At 32.2% G+C, this 19,925-nt stretch overlaps 2 protein-coding genes and 1 pseudogene across 2 annotated transcripts; all 3 read left to right on the top strand.

Moving 5' to 3' along the window:
* The first annotated feature begins 7,954 nt into the window (after window positions 1-7,954).
* Window positions 7,955-12,295, top strand: LOC7466769 (disease resistance protein RUN1). The gene is made up of 6 exons (XM_002309907.4): window positions 7,955-8,057; window positions 8,179-8,683; window positions 9,129-10,230; window positions 10,329-10,619; window positions 10,693-11,589; window positions 11,691-12,295. Exons 2-6 carry the CDS (start codon window positions 8,187-8,189, stop codon window positions 12,219-12,221), a joined length of 3,318 nt encoding a protein of 1,105 aa, XP_002309943.4. The 5' UTR covers window positions 7,955-8,057; window positions 8,179-8,186; the 3' UTR covers window positions 12,222-12,295.
* Window positions 12,296-13,014: 719 nt separating this feature from the next.
* On the top strand, window positions 13,015-16,332 carry LOC18100931 (ankyrin repeat-containing protein At5g02620). The gene is made up of 4 exons (XM_024605345.2): window positions 13,015-13,302; window positions 13,452-14,013; window positions 14,096-14,505; window positions 15,322-16,332. The coding sequence occupies exons 2-4, from the start codon at window positions 13,668-13,670 to the stop codon at window positions 16,198-16,200; spliced, it is 1,635 nt and encodes a 544-aa protein (XP_024461113.1). The 5' UTR covers window positions 13,015-13,302; window positions 13,452-13,667; the 3' UTR covers window positions 16,201-16,332.
* A 1,188-nt stretch (window positions 16,333-17,520) lies between these two features.
* LOC7466771 (ankyrin repeat-containing protein At5g02620-like) lies at window positions 17,521-18,775 on the top strand (annotated as a pseudogene).
* The last annotated feature ends 1,150 nt before the right edge of the window (window positions 18,776-19,925 follow it).

Here is a 19,925-nt window from a genome sequence, read left to right as displayed (position 1 = left end):
ACCCCTTCATTCAAGCAACATGACAAGGTTCAGATGCTATATATACCCCCTAAATCACTTAGGTAAAAGGATTCACATTTTTCTATTCTATTAAGTATCCATACATTTTTCTATTCTATTAAGTATTCTTATTCGCGGAACATTTATCATACATAAACAAGAACAAACACTCTTATTCTTAGGACTTAAAGCTTATTTTCTCATTTGTTGTAATCACTTATTAAAAGTTATTGATTTTATCACCGGAGGGTTCATAAACCCCACACAAAAAAAGATCATATTTATAAATGTTAGATCTTCTATCACCAATTATCAACTTTATCAACTCTAAAATAAAATAAAAAATTGATGTGAATATACAATTACTCTCTATCTAAACACTAAAAAAAAACTTTTAATCTTGATGACATTAGATTTTAAAACATCATCACGCAGAAACAGCTAAAGATGATTTTCTTTCAAAGTTTTCCATTTCTTCTTCAAATGAGTTGCATTAAATAGCAAGCAAGATAGCTTCTCAAAAAAAAAAAAAGAGAGACATGATAAAATATCCATGCTAGATCGTGTTTGAAAATAATCCAATTAATTAGATATGCATGGTAGAGGTCAAGGCACCTCCTCCCCCGTATGGAAGCCCCCACAAGAAGTGAAAGTACAATGAAGAGTTGAGTCCCTTCTTCATATGGGATGTCTAGACATGCCAAAACCTCATGTCTATGTCTTTTCATTTAGTAATAAACGTTACAAATTACTAAAGCTTTTATGGTGTCTTGGAGAGAACAAGCACAAATAGTTGAAGAGATAGTTTTTCCTTCTCCGACTTAGCTTTTGTTTTGTATTATGTTTTATATAGGTGGTAGGTAAATTTTGAAAAGAAAAATCTTTAAATTTTTTTATATTTTCAGATCGTTTTAATATGTAGATATCAAAAATAATTTTTTAAAAATAAAAAAAATATTATTTTTATGCATTTCCGAGTAAAAAATACTTTGAAAAACAATTGTTACTACACTTTAAAATACCTCTTTAAACTCTTAGTCATAGAGAATTAACTTTAAGCTGAAATTAAATATTGATGTATATTTATAAAATATTCATATATTCGACGAGTCTTAGGTTAAATTAGCTTTTTAAACTTAATTTTACTATATTAGACTCAATGGATTGCCCATATGAACATTTGTCTATATGTTTAAAATTAATTTTTCACACAATCTTAATTTGGAAAATTTATCTAGTGTTAGTCAATCTATCTATACACTTTTTTTTTCAATAATAAAACGTTACTCAAATTATTAACATTAGGCTAAAATCTGATCCTTGTAGTCTTTTAATTTTTTTATTCTTTTTTGAATTGATTGAATTCTTTTACTCTTTTTATTTTATTATGTAGAGATCTCCTTATTATAATATTGCTACTTAATACGCTTATATAATGCTGCACCCTTGTTCTTTTGTGGGATCCACAATAAGTCTTTTATTTTTTATATTTTTTTCATTTTGAGATGAGAATTAAATGATTGAGAGAAAGTAAATTATTTTTAGAAATATTTAATTTTAATATATTTATTTATTTTTATGAAATAAAAGAGTTACTCTAATTGAAAGATATCACACTGAGTAAAAAATAACAATGGTATGATGGAGGGATTTTTATAGAACAAAATAAAGAGTAAAAAGATTCAATCAATACAAAAAAAAAAAAAAAAGAAGTAGAAGAAAAAGTAGGAGGCTCAAATAACAAAAAAAAAAGAGACTAAAATAACCAGTATTTAGTAAGATAAAAATTATTAAATTTGACTTAAAAGGACTCTAGATTGTTGGATTAATTTATATCAATTATATTTTTATTAAAATAATATTATTATAGTCATTGTATCATAATTGAACATGTTACCGTGAATTTCTGAATGTTTTAGGGCGTGTTTGAGAGGTGTTTTAACTAAATTTTTTTTGTTTTGATTTTTTTATTTATTTTTATCATTTTGATATCAAAAATAAAATTTTAAAAATAAAAAATAAAATATTATTCTTATATATTTTTGAGTATAAATATTTTAAAAAACAATCACTGTCACTATGCAAACACCCCTTTAACAGTCAGGGGTAAAACCGGTAAAACCCATTTACAAAGTCGAAACAACCGGTAAATCATTTAATATCCAAATAAAAAAAGATGAGAATAACATGGTAACTCGACAGGGAAGAATATTGTCACAATACAATCCTCTAGCCAAACACGTGTTAAGAATATCAAATAGATAAATTAATTAATCTTGATTTGGATTTGATAAATCAAGTATATAATAAAATTAAATATGTTTAATTAATCAAAAGATCCTTGATCAGATAGTCAGGAAACGCGGAAACATGGTCCCAACATAATATCTACAGTCTAGATATGAGGTCTTAATTGTTGGGTCCCACATTACCCCCAAATATCTGCTTACCCACGCGCTCCCAGCTTGGCCTAGCCCCCACTGCCTCCACATTTCTAGGCCACTACAGGAGACTTATCTGTGTAGCGGTGGGATATGCTTTTTAATTAAAAATATATTAAAATAATATTTTTAATTTTTTATAATCAGTATATTAAAATAAAAATATATATAAAAATATTTTTCAAATAAAAAAAAATCTAAAAAACACTTTTAAAAACATATTCAGCTACAACAACAAATACTACCATGTAATAGAAGAAATATAATATGAGTACTTAATAAACTTTTAATTTTTTTCACCCAAGTATATTTTTTTATAAAGTATTTTAACTCTTGATTTGTTTGTGATAAGACAAAAGCCATCTTCGATTTATCATCTATGCTAATAAGAGGACATAAAATTTTCAAATCAATTTCTTTAAAAAAAATTAAAAAAATTAAAAAATATTTTATTTTTATACATACAATAAAATCCTAAATTTTCTCAAGCATATTTTCATTAAAAAATAAAAATTACATCATCCTCATATTTTAAAATGTAAGATAGATATTGCAACTAATTTATTATTATCCATGAAGATTTGATCTAAGTATGAAAAACATTTTACCTATTATTTTATTCATTTTATATTTAATTTTTTTAGAATTTAACTGTAAACTTTAGTATATAAAGATATAAAACTATATTATAGAATATACCTTGTTGTTAGAATGAGGACATGGCACTTCTAAGCAACGTAAAACTTATATATTAGGATTGATAGATAATTAAGTTTAGGTAAAATGAGATATAGAGAAAGTTTTGGTATTTAATCGAAACTAAGATACAAAAATCAAAGGTGTGTATATATATATATATGAAAGAATGGGATTAAAGACAGAAAAATTAATTGATTATAAGTCAAGAGTTTAAATATTTATTTATAGTGGATGATGAAAATTATAGAGTGAAATCTGACCTGATCTGGCAATTTGATTCAAAAACTAGTTACTTGACATCCAACTCAAGTATTTTGTAATTAACTAGTGAGATATTTACGTGATTAAATTTAATTGATTTTATTAAAATCTAATTGATCTAATTAAGACTTGACAAGATGAAGAGAATGACTTTTTAAAAAAAAGAAAAAACAGCAAACTGCTTTATAAAAATTGAACCTTGATCTTAATTATTTTATCAATTATAATTTTTTTTACAGCTAAACTACCCTAATCTCTTTTTAACTTAAAGATATTTAAAAATTGGTTATTGTATTTTTAATTTTATTTTGAAAAAATTACATTGCATAGTTATTTTCTTACTTTATTTCTATTCTTTTGAAAATTATAATTCTCAAATCAATATAACTTTAAAATTTAAATAAAAAACAAATTTATCATCGTGTATATTATAACCCAAGATACTAACAATAGATTAGTTAAATAAAATGTCCCTTTCTTCAAATATAATTTTATCTCTCTTGCTATGAACATTATCATATATTAAGTTAATAATTTATCTCTTCAAACAAATATATAGTACAACTTAGTTTTAATATTATATAGGTTTAATGTAATAGTATGATAAATATAGGATAAAATTTATCATACTATTACATATACATCTTTAGTGTTATGATAATCATAACTAACTAATTGGGTCAACTCGTCACCATCCAGTGATCTGGGAGCTTAACCAGTCCGACAACCATGGCTTTCATCATGAAGTCCAGCCGGAGTCTGGTCCTTAAGTCTGGTTTCTTTGCTGGTAGCGGTAGATTAAGAAGTTATCTCCTCAGAAAGATATGTTTTTGGCAAGTTCAAATTACTTAGAATTGTTAATGGCCGGAGAAAAATCCTCAAAGCCAGGCGGATTTTCTGTCCCTGGATTTCTCAAACTGTATGTAATGGCAGAAGCTTTGGTCCATTGGCAAGGATATTGCATTGCTCTTGGTTATCGCTAAAGATACAACTTTAACTAGTCAGATTTTATATTTGTTTTCTTAAAATTATTGGTTCGAACTTTATAAATTTTAAAATTATTGGAGGATTATATAATTATTAACTTTAGGACCCATAAGATTAGACAAGGTATACGCAAACTAACCCGAATACTCATATTAATAAAAAATAATCACAGAAATATGTGTTCTTGGCTTCCTGCTAGAAACGAGAATTTGCTAGGTCTTATGTACTGTTCTTGGTTCTGGTTAGAGGTGAGTAAAAAAGTTGAAAAACCAATTAAACCGAGAAAACCAGAAAAAAATAATCGAAAAAACCGAACCGTGAAAAAAAAACTGATTAAACCGATAAAATTTTGAAAAAACCGACCGGTTCGGTTTTATAAGCCTAAAACTGAAAAAACCGAACTGAACCCAAACCGAAAAAAAACCCGGAAAAAAACCGAGCCAAACCGGAAAAAACTGAACCAAACCGGTTTGAACCGGTTTTGTCCTAAAAAACCGAACCGAAACCGGTCTGTTTGAACCGGTTTCGGTTTTTTTATAAATAATTTTAGTTTGGTTACTTTTTTTTATATAAAAACCGAATCGAATCGAAAATGATCACCCCTAATACTGGTAATGATAATTTTGTTTCATGGAATCTTTATATCTAATAATAAATTTATGTTCCTTTGACATGGTTCAAATTATGTTCGTAGCTCGTTAGTTAAACTTGAATACACATTTGCTCAAAAAAAAAAAAAAGAGTTCCTCAGGAGTTACTTGGTTCATTTGGAAGGTCATGGGATGTAAATAAAATTTCTAAATTGTAAAGAATATCTATATTAATTGACTAATGACAGGATTTGGATAGCTAAACTTAAGAAAGTAAGATCAAAGCTTAGACTTTGAAACATTGAAAAGGTGGATGATAATTTAACTTGAATTTGATGAATATCATCCGGGTGAACCAACTTCTTTTTAAATAATTATTGTATTCAATGTGCAATAATTATAGTTTAAACATTATAATTTCTAACCTAAAATATATACATTTATATCTATCTATATATATAAAATATTTATATTTATTGAATCTAATATAATATTTATTAGTGATATCTTGAAAGATTCAAGTAATTTATAACCCAGATAATTGATTAATCTCTTAATTCTAGTAATGTGATTTATTTGGTAAGCCAAGGTGACCATGATGGTTAGTGGCTGAAGTCTGTTATTTGATAAGTCAAGGTGACTGATAGTTAATATCTATAAAATATCTTGTTTTTTGAATTTGAGGACTCTCTGATATTTAAGTAAATATATTTTTAAGAGAAAATATAAAAATATTTTAGAGAGAGACTATGAAAATAAATATGCTGTCAAGATTGAAGATTTAAAATCCCTTCTTTTAAGGATTCAATTGGTCTTTTTATAGTTCATGATTTTTATTCTTTGGTAAAAAAGAGGGCTCAAAAGTCATATTTCCCTCATATCATTTAATATCTCTTATGTATTAAAGAGAAAAAACATCTCTGACTCATCAGAATTTCGTGGTTCAACATGAAGCCTAATAAGATTACTAGAGCCACTAGTTGAGCCTAAAGATATTAGGTTTAATAATTCGTCAAACCTGTATATGCTTGGGCTTAGCGCTTGGCTAAGCCCAAAGACATTAAATTATCACCTTGCATTTAGTTTCTTTTTTCTAAACATGGATTTTAGACAAAAAAAAAAAAAACCATGTATAAAACACATTAATCCATCATATACGTCTTAGCGTTTGGCTAAGCCCAAAGACACTGAATTATTACCTTGCCTTTAGTTTCTTTTTTCTAAACTATGTATAAAACACATTAATCCATAATATACGTACTCCAATATTAATACAATACTTATAAAAGAAACTAAAACATTTAGCTACAACATTGTTCAAACACTTACGAATAGTAATAGTGTCATGACTTTTTTTTTGTCACCCAAGTTTTCTTCTCTTCAATTTTATCCTTTTAAATATGTTGATTAGGGATCAAACTTGATGGTTTGATTCAATTGACTTCATATTAGGTTCTCGAGGTGTCAGAGAAAATATCTGGTGCTCAGTTGATGTTTTATTTGGCAAAATACAATTTAATTTCATTTGTTTCAAACAATTAAAGATTTAAAGACCAATTTTGAAATTGAAATTATTGTTTAAAGGGGAAGTGGCTGACGTGTGTAACACACGCGCTACAATGTGAGAAGGGTCGGCACACTTTAGTGGCATGTGCAGTGGTCTATGACCTCCATTTCTAGCCTTCCATGATATCATTAGATTTATCTCAATGTCCTCTTCATTCCAAAGCGACACATGTACGAGGAGATGTGACTTTCTGATCTTTCTTTCTTTCTTCTCCTCTCTCTTTTCTATCTCATTCCCTTGATTTTCACATCTAACTCTCCAAAAATTACAAAGTGATCTGTCATTTCTTTTTGGATGTCAACTTTGGTCCTAAATATTTGAATTTTTCTTTTTCGATTTCATCATTAAACTTTAGGTTGGTTGAGAATTGGGTATTGCATTTTTTTTAATTTTTTTAATTGATTTTTTAAATTTCATTCTTCAAAATTGAATTGTTTGAAAATTAAGTTTTGTGATTTTTTTGTTTTACTTTCTATGAGATTATCTTGGTGTCGTGACTTGAGTCGCAAGTTTTGCATGTTAACCTAGGGTTGATTAAAGTTTTTTTTTTTTTTTCAATTTTATCTTTTGATATTTGGTTGGTTGAGAATTAGGTTTCGTGATTTTTTTTTATTTGCTTTCCATTGGGTTATTTAGGTATTATGACTTGAATCATAAGTTTGGTAGATTAGCCCATGTTGATTTGAGTTATTTTTTTATGTATTTTTATTATTTGATTTTTTTTTTCAAATTCATCTTTCAACATTGAATTGGTTGAGTATTGTGATTCATGATTTTATTTCAAATTATTTTCTAAGGAGGCATGCTAACCCAAGTCACGAGCTTGATAAGCTAACTCGAGTTGACTCAGATTTTTTTTTGTTTTTTTAAATTGATTTTATTTCTAATTTTATATTTCAATATTGGATTGGTGAGAAATTGAGCTTTATAAACTTTTTTAATTTGCTCTCCATTAGATCATCCCTTTATTATGATCCAAGACATAGGTTGAGAGGTTAATCTAGATTTACTCGAGTTATTTTTTAATATTTTTTTAAATTGAATGCTTTTTTCTTCAATTTTATCATTTTAATATTTTATTGATTGAAAATTGAATTTCATTGTTTGTTTTTAATGAGATTATCGCGGTTTTATGATTCGGGTCACAATTTAACAAATTATTTAATATTAACATGAATTAATTTAATATATCTTTGTCTCATAATTTTAAAAAAATATTTTTTAATATATCACAATCTTAATATTTTTTTAAAAAAACATTATCTAATATATATATAAATTTAAAATTCTCACTGGAAAACAAACACGCTAAAAACACCTAAGTATTTTTTTTGTGCTATTTGTTTTTTCCGACTACATCACATTACGGGTCGCTGATCTAATAAATGCTAAAAAATCTATAAAAAATATATAAATATCATTTTTTTAATCCAAAAAATTATAAATATAATAGAAACTCCATCAATGATAGCGTTGTCATCCCTTAGAAGAGCCGGCAAACAGTGAATTCAGGTGGGTGGGGGTGCTTAAATTCCTTCTCTCCTCTAGGAACTTTCCTCTTTGCTCGACAAGATTCTTTTGTTGATATTCCTGTTCTATATCTATACTGACCCAAAGATTTTGATCTGTACAGTTTCTTGAATGGCTACTGCAATACCCCAAGATGAAGCCTCTTCTTCAAAGAGTAGATGCGCTTACCAAGTGTTCTTGAGTTTTAGAGGTGAAGACACCCGCAAGAACTTTACCGATCACCTCCACACAGCTTTAGTACAAGCAGGATTTCACACATTTAGAGATGATGATGAAATTCAGAGAGGGGAGAACATTGAGATAGAAATCCAAAAAGCAATAAAAGAGTCAAGAATGTCTATAATTGTCTTCTCTAAAGATTATGCCTCATCAACATGGTGTCTCGATGAACTAGTGATGATCATGGAGCATAAAAAACTTGGTGGGTGGCATGTTGTTTTGCCAATTTTCTATGATTTGGATCCATCTCATGTCAGTAACCAGACAGGGAGTTTTGCTGAAGCTTTTGTTAGGCATGAAGAGCGGTTCAAAAAGGAGGACAGAGTGGAGGGTTGGAGGATGGCTCTGAAGGAAGTTGCTGATCTTGGAGGGATGGTTTTACAAGATGGGTATGTAATTTAACCACATAATTTGTGAGTATTTTCATGAGAGTTGCCTTCATGCATGTTTTTGTTTTTCAAACACATAGAATAGAAAATAAATTTAGATGCATGGAATCTCAAGCAATTAAAATCAACTTATGCATCCATGATTTATATTATAATGAATTTTGCTAGACTAAATAGGTTGAGAATTGTGTTTCTAAGAAATTCTTCATGTGAGATAGCTTGATGCCATAGATAGAAGAATAAGATAAATATCTTCAAATGGAGCAAAAAGAAAGGTTCAATGTGTTAATTAATTACAAGAACACTTTCTTAATTCCAAACAAGTAACTCCAGGACTTTAAGATTATACTTTCTAGTCCTAAATGCTGCTGTCAGCCTGCTAGAATAGTGCAGTACTAGCATAATTAATCATTATTCTTTAATGTATTTAATACATGATTTGTAGGTATGAATCTAAATTTATTCAGAATGTTGTTAAAGAGGTTGGAAATAGATTGAATCGCAAGATACTAAATGTTGAGCCCTATTTAGTCGGAATAGATTCCCGTGTAAGACTCATCAATTTGTGGTTACGAGATGGATCAGATGATGTTGGCATAGCAACAATCTATGGGATTGGGGGCATTGGAAAGACAACCATTGCGAAGAGAGTATATAATCAAAACTGCCACAATTTTGAGGGAAGTAGCTTTCTCGCTAATATTAGGGAAATTTCAGAGCAACCTAATGGTCTGGTTCGTTTGCAGAAGCAACTTTTTTCAGATGTCACAAAGAGAAAAGCAGGTAAATTTCACAGTATAGATGAAGGGATCATTATGATCAAAGATGCTTTTTGTTGCAAAAGAGTTCTTCTTATTCTAGATGATGTCGATCAATTAGACCAAGTTAGTGCAATAATTGGAATGCGACAATGGTTTTACCAGGGAAGTAAAATTATCATAACAACGAGGCATGAACGTTTGCTAAGGGCTGATGAAGTTAGTGTAATGTTCAAAGTCCAGCAATTGAATGAGAATGAATCGCTTCAGCTTTTCAGTTGGCATGCTTTTGGCCAAAATCAACCTTTGCATGGTTATGAGATGTACTCTGAGAATGTGGTGAATCACTGTGGTGGAATTCCATTGGCTCTTCAAGTTTTGGGTTCTTCTTTACATGGTCAACCTGTGGAATTATGGAGAAGAGCATTACAGGAACCAGAAGCCATTGATGATGGTAAGATTCAAAAGATTCTTAGAAGAAGCTTTGACTCCCTACAAGATGATCGCGACAAAAATCTGTTCCTTGACATAGCTTGTTTCTTCATTGGAAAGGATAAGGATTATTTAGATAGAATAGTTGAAGGCTGTGATTTCTACAGGGTACTTGGAATTCAGAAACTCGTCGATAGATGTCTAATAACAATTGACAAAGACAAGATATTGATGATGCATCAATCACTTAGAGACATGGGAAGGGAAATTGTTCGCCAAGAATCACCCGATGACCTTGGGAAACGTAGCAGACTGTGGCGTCACAAGGATTCATTCAGTGTTTTGAGAAAAAATACTGTGAGAAACCTACTCCGTTTATTTCAGTGCACATTTTTTAATGCTTGCTCTTTAATTCTCCTTTATATTTTAAGATTGTGTTGTTACCTTCTAATCAGGGTACACGTGCTGTTAAGAGCCTCATACTCGACCAACAACAGATAAGCACGGCATTGGCAAATAATGCAGACTTGCAAACTAAGGCATTTGCAGAAATGAGCAATTTAAAACTGCTTGATCTCAATAATGTAAAGCTTAAGGGAAGTTATGCAGATTTTCCTAAGAGTTTAGTGTGGATGCGCTGGCATGGATTCTCTTTGAATTTTATACCAGATAATTTTTCCCTAGAAGATCTGATTGTTCTTGATATGCACAAGAGTAGTCTAAAACGTGTTTGGAGGAAAACCCAGGTATGACTCTAATTCTTTCTCCCTCAGATCAATTATGTATTCAGATAAACTAATGACATCTCTTTCAAAACAGGCTCTTGAAAATTTGAAAATTCTTGATCTCAGTCATTCACATGGTCTAGTAAATACCTCTGACCTATCAGGACTGCCTAGTCTTGAAAGGCTGATTCTTAAATATTGCATAAGTTTGATTGAGGTTCACGAATCCATTGGAAATCTGGGAAGCCTTTTTCTCTTAAATCTGAAAGGCTGCAAAAATCTCATAAAGCTTCCTAGGAGCATTGGTTTGTTGAAATCACTTGACAAACTTATTTTATCTGGATGCTCCAAACTTGATGAGCTACCTGAGGAGCTACAAACATTGCAATGCTTAAGGGTGCTTCGTGCTGATGAAACTTCCATAAATCGGCTACAGTCATGGCAATTAAATTGGTGGTCTTGGTTATTTCCAAGAAGAAGTCTACAATCCACTAGCTTTTCGTTCACTTTTCTACCATGTTCTCTGGTAAAGTTAAGTCTTGCTGATTGCAATATAACAGATGATGTTATTCCTGATGATCTTAGCAGCCTGCCTGCCTTGGAGCACTTAAACCTGAGTAAAAACCCAATTCAAACCCTACCAGAAAGCATGAATAGCCTCTCTATGCTACAGGACCTTCTGTTAAACCACTGCAGAAGTCTCCGATCACTTCCTGAACTTCCAACAAGCTTAAAGAAGTTGAGGGCAGAAAAATGTACGAAGTTGGAAAGAATTGCAAATTTGCCAAATTTGTTGAGATCCTTGAGACTTAATCTTATTGGTTGTAAAAGACTAGTTCAGGTTCAAGGCTTGTTCAACTTAGAAATGATGAGAGAATTTGATGCCAAAATGATCTATAACCTGCACCTGTTCAATATAGAATCTTTAGGTAGCATTGAAGTGGAAATGATCAATTCTATCACAAAGACATCAAGGATAACTCGCCTCCAGGTAATAACCCTTTCTGGCTTCAAAATTATGAGTTTTCTTTAATAGAAAAAATTTTCAATCCATCCTTAATCATTTTGTAATTTATGATTCCAATGGCACAGATATTGCAAGAACAAGGCATATTTAGCATTTTTCTTCCTGGAAGTGAGGTTCCAAGTTGGTACAGCCATCAAAAGCAGAACAATTCAGTATCGTTTGCCGTGCCTCCACTTCCAAGTCGCAAGATTCGTGGATTAAACTTATGCATTGTATATGGATTACGCAATACAGATAAGAAATGTGCTACTCTATATCCACCTGATGCTGAAATCAGCAACAAAACCAAGGTTTTGAAATGGAGCTATAATCCAATAGTCTACGGGGTACCACAAATTGGTGAAGATATGTTATGGTTAAGCCATTGGAGGTTTGGTACTGATCAATTGGAAGTTGGGGATCAAGTGAATGTTTCAGCATCTGTGACACCTGATTTTCAAGTAAAGAAGTGTGGAGTACATCTTGTCTATGAACAAGAAGATAATTATACTCTGTTAAACAATGAAGAAATAGTCCAGAGTAGCTCTATTGGATTCCAAACTCTTGTCAAGAAACATGTTTTAGAACATCCAGTATCACGTGTATTTGATGTCTGATATCACAAGTGTTGAACTCAAAAACATGTAATTCTTTGATCAATGAAACATTAACACATAAATTAAACGAGAAAGTAGCTGCATGCATTCCTTCTGACCCTAAAAACAATAGAGTAAGATCACAAACTAAAAAGCTTATTGGTCCTTTGTTTATATATGGCAGATGCATAAAGAGAAGAACATAAAAAGTTGATTACATACAAGATTTTGGGCTGCCCGCGGATTGAAGTTTTGGAAACCGCAGTACTTGATAAAGAACTTAGCCCCAGAAAGATTGTCGTCGTTCCAGAGTTGAGATACCACGTCGATGAAAAGGCAAGAAACAGCGTCCAAGGGATTCGAAGTGACATCAAGAAGTTCGCAGAAAGCAAGTGCTTTCTGGGGAAATAGGGAATGTTTCAAGTACAATCAAACTGATCTCATACGCACAAGCACTTATTTGTTCACGAGTATCTTTGGTGCAAGTAGAGGCAGAGCTCACCAAGGTGAAGAAAAGGAGCTTGAAGGAGAGAATCTATGTAATTCAATTAATTTTAACATGAAATATTAACATGTTTTAAAAAAATCAATTAAAGTACAATGAAAAATTATTTTAAGGAAAAAATAATATATGTATGTGTGTGTGTGTGTGTGTATATATATTAAACTAAGACTTATTATATGAAATGTCAATTAGTTTAAAGAAAAAACAATAGATTTATTGTGACTTTTTGGTGGAGAAACTTTCTTATAAGAGTTGAGATTAAAACATTACTTATATAAGAAGAGTCTTCAGCGCCTACTTTATAATATCTTCAGCTATGGGTAACAAAAAAAGAAAAAAAAAGAAAAAGAGTAAAGAAATTCTCGCTCTTTCTCTGCAACCTTTGTGCTTTTCTATAGTTTCAGTCATTAAAATTCTAGTCTAACAACCTCTGTTGTAACTTTCTCTAAACTTCATCTTTACTATAGATAGATAGATACATTAATTACAGCCTTACAAATGTTTTTGAGTCTCTCTTTAGAGACAGCTTTTTAAATTCTATGGGTTTTTATCCCGTTGACAGAGGAGCGCAAAAGAAGCTCCTTCCTTCCAACCCAAGTAAACATAATATGATTTTTTCCTCTTAATTCTTTATCCTTTCTTGATCTCCTTTTTTTGTAATGGAAAAAAATGTTTTAATTTTTTTTGTGGGATCGTTTGTTTTTGCTCTATATCCTATGTATGCTGCTGACATGCTTGTAATTTAGGATGCAAGAGATAGCAGAACCAGACATGCAAGGTCAGAATCAAAGTTCCAACATTTTGGGAAAGAGTTACCAAAGATTATCATTACCTTGGTTGCTTTAAAGAGATAATGAGTCTAGATGATAAAAGATGCAAATTTTGATCTGGGTTTTTGCTGGAAAGAAGAAAAAAAGACATGAATTAATATTAGAATTATAAAGGATTTTTCTTTTTGATTAATGGATCCAATGGAGTCACCAGGCGGGCAGCCTAGTCCAGTGCCTAGGAAAAAGATGACCAAACAGTTAACAGGAAAAAGAGATGATACACCATTACATTCTGCAGCCAGAGCTGGGAATTTAGGCGCTGTAATGGAGATCTTAACTGGTACTGGAGAAGAAGAATTGAAGGAATTGTTAGAGAAGCAAAACCAATCAGGAGAAACTGCCCTTTATGTTGCTGCAGAATACGGTTATGTTGATGTGGTCAGAGAGATGATAAAGTATTATGATCTTGCTGATGCTGGTATCAAAGCAAGAAATGGGTTTGATGCATTCCATGTTGCTGCAAAGCAAGGGGATATAGGTATGGCTCAATCTTGGAATTTACTTTTTTTTCATTATATTTTAGGAAACGATTTTTTGAGTTTTGGTCTGTATTGCTGCAGAGATTCTGAGGGTGCTAATGGAGGCCCATCCGGAATTGTCTATGACTGTTGATTTATCAAACACTACAGCTCTGCACACGGCTGCCACACAAGGTCATATAGAAATTGTGAATTTTTTGTTGGATGCAGGGAGTAGCCTATCAACCATTGATAAAAGCAATGGAAAAACTGCCCTGCATTCTGCAGCTAGAAACGGGCATGTGGAAGTTGTGCGAGCACTTTTGACAATGGAGCCTGGGATAGCAACAAGGATAGATAAGAAGGGACAGACGGCACTTCACATGGCAGTGAAGGGACAAAATATTGAGGTGGTGGAGGAGCTGATTGTTGCAGATCCTTCAGCTGTAAACAGGATTGATACTAAAGGCAACACACCCTTACATATAGCAACCAGGAAAGGACGAGCTCAGGCAAATTTCTCCTTATTCCCTACCTTTCTAGCATATCAACAAGGATAAAAATCTAAGATTATTTTATGGACGATTCAACATTTTGCCATGAGTAGGTCTTATTACTATCAAACTAGATTGAAATGTCGAGATTTTTTGTCTAATCCAAGTCATCTTTTCATTTCTCATGCTGATCTTACACTAGACTTGTTTCTATTCATGTATGAATTCAAAGCAAGCTTCACTATTTAAAAATCTACATGCAGTTCACAAAAGATAATAGAATTGAGAAAGATAATCAAGAAAGAGTTGGATACAGAAAAACTGTATCTAAAGAGTTAAGATAGTTATCCTTCTTAGAATAGTTCATTAACGAACTCGGTTGGCCTCATCATTCGAGATATGCCATGGCACTTGATTTTTCCATCAGCAACTAATTTTCCTAATTAATATATAGTCAAACCCTCTTAAATATTTTATAGAGATCCACCTTAATAATCATTTAGAAAAATTCCTTGATGGTGCATCTTATTCGAGTTACTACTATTTAAACAATGGTTTTCTAACCTAACTGCAGTTGACTTTTACACAAAATCCTGAAATGTTCGACAACTTGGCTGTATCTGACTTATGGAAAGTGGAAACTATAATATTGTTAAAGGTGATTTAGTTGAATCTGGAACTATTAGTAACATTAAATGGCATATACTCTAAGTGGATTGGATATATATATATATATAGTTCAGGTTGAAGAGCATTGAGGCTAGAAAATTGTATAACCCGATTCGAGGGGTAAGTTGACAAACTGATGTCTTATATTTTTATTTTTGGGTTCAGATTGTTAAGTTGCTTCTTCGGCATAGTAGAACCGATGTAAAGGCTGTTAATAGGACTACTGAAACTGCACTCGATACTGCTGAGAAAACAGGACATCCAGAAATTGCAGTCATTCTGCAGGAGCATGGGGTTCAAAGTGCCAAAACGATTCAGCCACTGGAAATAAATCCAGCGCGAGAGCTGAAACAAACAGTAAGCGACGTGAAGCACGAAGTCCACCACCAACTGGAACACACACGTCAAACTAGAAAGCGTGTGAAAGGAATCGCTAAACGTCTCAACAAAATGCATGTTGAAGGTCTTAACAATGCAATCAACTCCACCACTGTTGTTGCCGTTCTCATTGCCTCAGTTGCCTTTGCAGCCATCTACACCGTCCCTGGTCAATATGTTGATGACCCTAACGAAATCCCCCCTGGACAGTCTTTAGGGGAAGCAAATATTGCTCCAAAAGTTCCATTCATCATATTCTTCATCTTTGATTCTACTGCCCTCTTCATCTCCCTGGCTGTTGTGGTGGTGCAAACATCAGTTGTAGCCATAGAGAGCAAAGCAAAAAAAAAGATGATGGCAGTCATAAACAAATTGATGTGGATAGCTTGTACCCTTGTTTCGGTCGCATTTCTAGCACTATCTTTCGTTGTTGTTGGTGAACGTGAGAAATGGTTGGCAATCGGTGTTACAATTGTAGGAGCATCTATAATGGCGACAACGTTCGGTACAATGTGTTACTGGGTGATAAAACATCGAATTGAGGCCTCAAACATGAAGAATATTCGAAGATCATCACTTGGGAGCAGGTCACGCTCATTTTCAGTTTCTCTGGTCTCGGACACTGAGATCGTAAACAGTGACTACAAAAAAATGTATGCAATTTAATCTTTCTTTGCTGGGATCACTTTTATTCACTAACAAATCATAGTTTTTTCATCTTCTATAGATTCTTCTAATCATTATTGTAATACTAGATTAATGTTTATGAGTAATGCCATGAACATTTTAGTTTTTTAATGCTTGATGTTACCTTGGCGTATGAGTTTAATTTAACATAATTTTATCACTGTGATTGAAATCTATTTATATCAAGCATGTTCTTAAGAAACTGAACATAGAAAAATTATAATTGAAATGAAAGAATCAAACTTCAAACAAATAAATAAAATGAAAAACAAGAGTGTAGAATGGAAGGAGAAAAAGAAAGGGTGAAATTAATATAGGCCATTTCTTCTGAATCCACGTATTTACAACGATCAATCCATCCCGAATTAATCATTATTATATTTTAAGCTTGACACAAAATCCATAGCTGGAAGTTTTAACCAGGCATTGAATGAGTTCCTTTGCACTTAAGGATCTACAGCTCATACTCCCCATCCCCTTCTTCCCAGCAAGGAAATGAAAAAAAAAAATATTTAGTATTATAATGCAAAGTGTTTTGTTGTCTGTTAAACAAAAAAATTATGTAAGTCACGGAATAAAAAATTAGCACTCTAGATATAATAATTTCTCTTTTCTAAATAGAGGGACTTAAGAGATTTCTCATTGATGATTTGTATGGATTATTATTGAAGGCCAGACAATTGAACGACTTGTGATTTGCAATAACCCAACCTTTAAAGAATTATTCAAAGCCGAAAAAGATAAGATCTTCAGGTAATAAATCCCTAAACAACTATAGATTTGTCTAACGAGATTCTATGAACTCCTAAATAACTTTGTTTTATTGTTTCCGCTGCATTTATGACATTGAAAACCCAACACATTGATCTTGTCAGGGCTAGCAGAAGAAGCATCCTTGTTATTATTGTTGTTAGTCATGGTGAATCAAGAAAAAATGGGATTAATTAAGAACAAAATCAAAGAGATTAAAGGGCTAATGACTTGTGATTAATTGTTATGCTAGGATCAAGCAAATCGAAGGTGATTTAAAGAGTGGTGGAGGCAATTTTTTTGAAAATGGCAGTTAGTTATTGTTACCTAACATTGGTGTCTCTTCACGTTATGGTATTGTTTAAGTGAGTTGGATACATTCCAGTTTAAGTCTCTTCTTATTGAAACCAAAAGATCGGGGCTTGAAAATTGTAATCTTGCTGTCAGTTTTGTCTCATAAAGCAAAACCTGGTTTGAAGGATATATTGCAATGATTCGATCATGCAATCATTTCACCGATGACGGGAGGGGTAATTAAGCTGACATAATAATGTTCTGTTTGTGCATATTGTTAGGCTGCTACTTCGGCACGGTCAAACTGGCATGATGGTTGATAACAGGACTGGTGAAACTGCTCTTGATACTTTCGAGAAAATGGGGCACCCCGAAATTGGACTCATTTTGCAGGAGCATGGAAGTTCAGAGTGCGAAAATGATTAGGCCACAGGAAAAAATATATACCAGCGCGAGAGTTGAAACAAACAGTAACGTAAAACATGAAGAAGTTCTCTACCAACAAGAACACAAACGTCAAACTACGAAGAATGTGCAAGGCATTGCTAAATATGTCAACAAAATGCTCGTAGAAGGTCTTAACAATGCCATCAACTCGACAACTGGTGTTGCTGTTCTCATTGCAACAGTTGCCTTTGCAGCCATCTTCACTGTCCCTGGCCAATATGTAGACGACCCTGGAGAAATCCCCCCTGAACTGTCTCTAGGGGAAGCAAATATCGCCCCGAAAGCTCCCTTCATCATATTCTTTATCTTTGATTCTATTGCGCTCTTCATTTCTCTGGCAGTCGTGGCGGTACAAACATCAGTCGTAGTCATAGAGAGAAAGGCAAAGAAGCAGTCGATGGCAATTATAAATAAATTGATGTGGATAGCTTGTGCGTTTGTTTCGGTTGCATTTTTGTCACTGTCTTATGTTGTCGTGGGCGACCGCGAGAAATGGTTTGCAGTTGCTGTCAGAATTATAGGAGCAAGGAAAGCATCGGATTGAGGCCGCAAATATGAGGAGTATACGAAGATCGTCACAGGGGACCAGGTCACGGTCATTTTCAGTTTCTGTGATGCCAGATTCTGATATTTTAAACAACGAGCTGAAGATTATCTTTCCACGATCAGGCAGAATACTAATTAGCTGTGGAAGCAGCTCAAAGGTTAAATTTCGAAATGCAACAGTTGCAGTATTTTTCTGGTCATTGTTTACAAGGAATGCGGCACAACCTCCTCCTTTTTCTTCAAAAACATAGGCCTGATTTGAAACAAGCATACAGTGTTCATCGCATGCTTTCATTACATACACAAATAAATAGAAAAACAATTGAATTGAATTACAACATCCAAGATTCAGCAGTATTGACATGATCACCTGTTGAGAGACACTCCTTCTAGTAGTGTTGTTGCACAAGACTTGATGATTGCAGCATGCATCTCCTGAAGATTGACCCCATATGGGTTGTCTAATTAAACCTGGATCTGTGAAAATTAATGAATAACTATCACATCTGTGGATCAATGTTCTGTGTAAGGAGATAGCTGTCATGCCATATTCATCAAGGGGAGCTCGATCGTTATAACTTGTTGTCACATATGCTGATGAAGTTCTTCCAAAATTTGTTCCACCGTGAGTTTATGATATATATAATATATTCAAATATTTTTAAAGTGAACTCTCAAATGACTGGTTGAGATGGTAAGAAAAAAAAATTAATATGAATTTGTATATTTAAGTTATAGCATTAGCTTCTTTTTTTAATGATATATCTATATCTAATTAATTTTTTTTTAAAAAAAATAACTTAAACTTCTAATTATAAAATTTGTAGATTTGATAGGAATTTCTTTATATGTGTGTAGATGTAAAAACAAATGTAATGTTCAAGGGGTATAGGTTGTGCATTATCAAATATCAAATATAGTAAAACATCTCGCTAAAACACTGTAGCAATCTACATTAACATTAAAATTTATTTTTAATTTGGTCCTTAAGCTAATTTAATGTTCAATTAGTAAAATATTCTTAAGAGAAGAAAAATTCAATGAAATAGAACCAAAGTGTATAACAAGAAGAAATCCCTTGACCAAGATAAAATTGGAGGGAAAAACTTATTTTTAGTTCTCTTTCTTTTCTTTTCCTACCTTTATAGAACCTATAGTTCTTATAATTTTAAATTTGATCCAAAAATTTATTTATTTTATATTTTAGTTAGTATAAGAGAGAGAAAGTTACTAAATTTTGGTTAAAAAGAAACAAAAGATATCGGTTAATACCGATTTTAACCATGAAAATCATCAATTTTGGTGTTAAAGAGTTCCATCCAACAACAAGAATTTATTAATGATAGTTGTTTCGGGTCTTAATATTTTCTAAAAAAATAAATCAAGGCCAAGAGAGAAAAATCTTTCAAGGTTTGATTTTATGTGTTTGAATTCTATTGAGGATCTTGGGGTTATTAAATGGGTTTTTAGAGATTTGAAAGGTGTTTATTAGATATTTTAAATCAAAATAAACTCGGATTTTTTTTTAGTTTAACGTGGGTGTCCGGGTCAGCTTGCGCGTACCTCAACTAATCCCACGAGCCCTGAAGTTAACGACCATGTAAGCCTTTAGTGGCCATTATATGAGCAACTACATGGCTCGAACCTGAGATCACAGATGAAGCAAA

Source organism: Populus trichocarpa, chromosome 7, assembly GCF_000002775.5.
Source record: "Populus trichocarpa isolate Nisqually-1 chromosome 7, P.trichocarpa_v4.1, whole genome shotgun sequence".
NCBI lineage: Eukaryota > Viridiplantae > Streptophyta > Magnoliopsida > Malpighiales > Salicaceae > Populus > Populus trichocarpa.
This window is presented reverse-complemented; position numbering and strand designations above follow the sequence as displayed.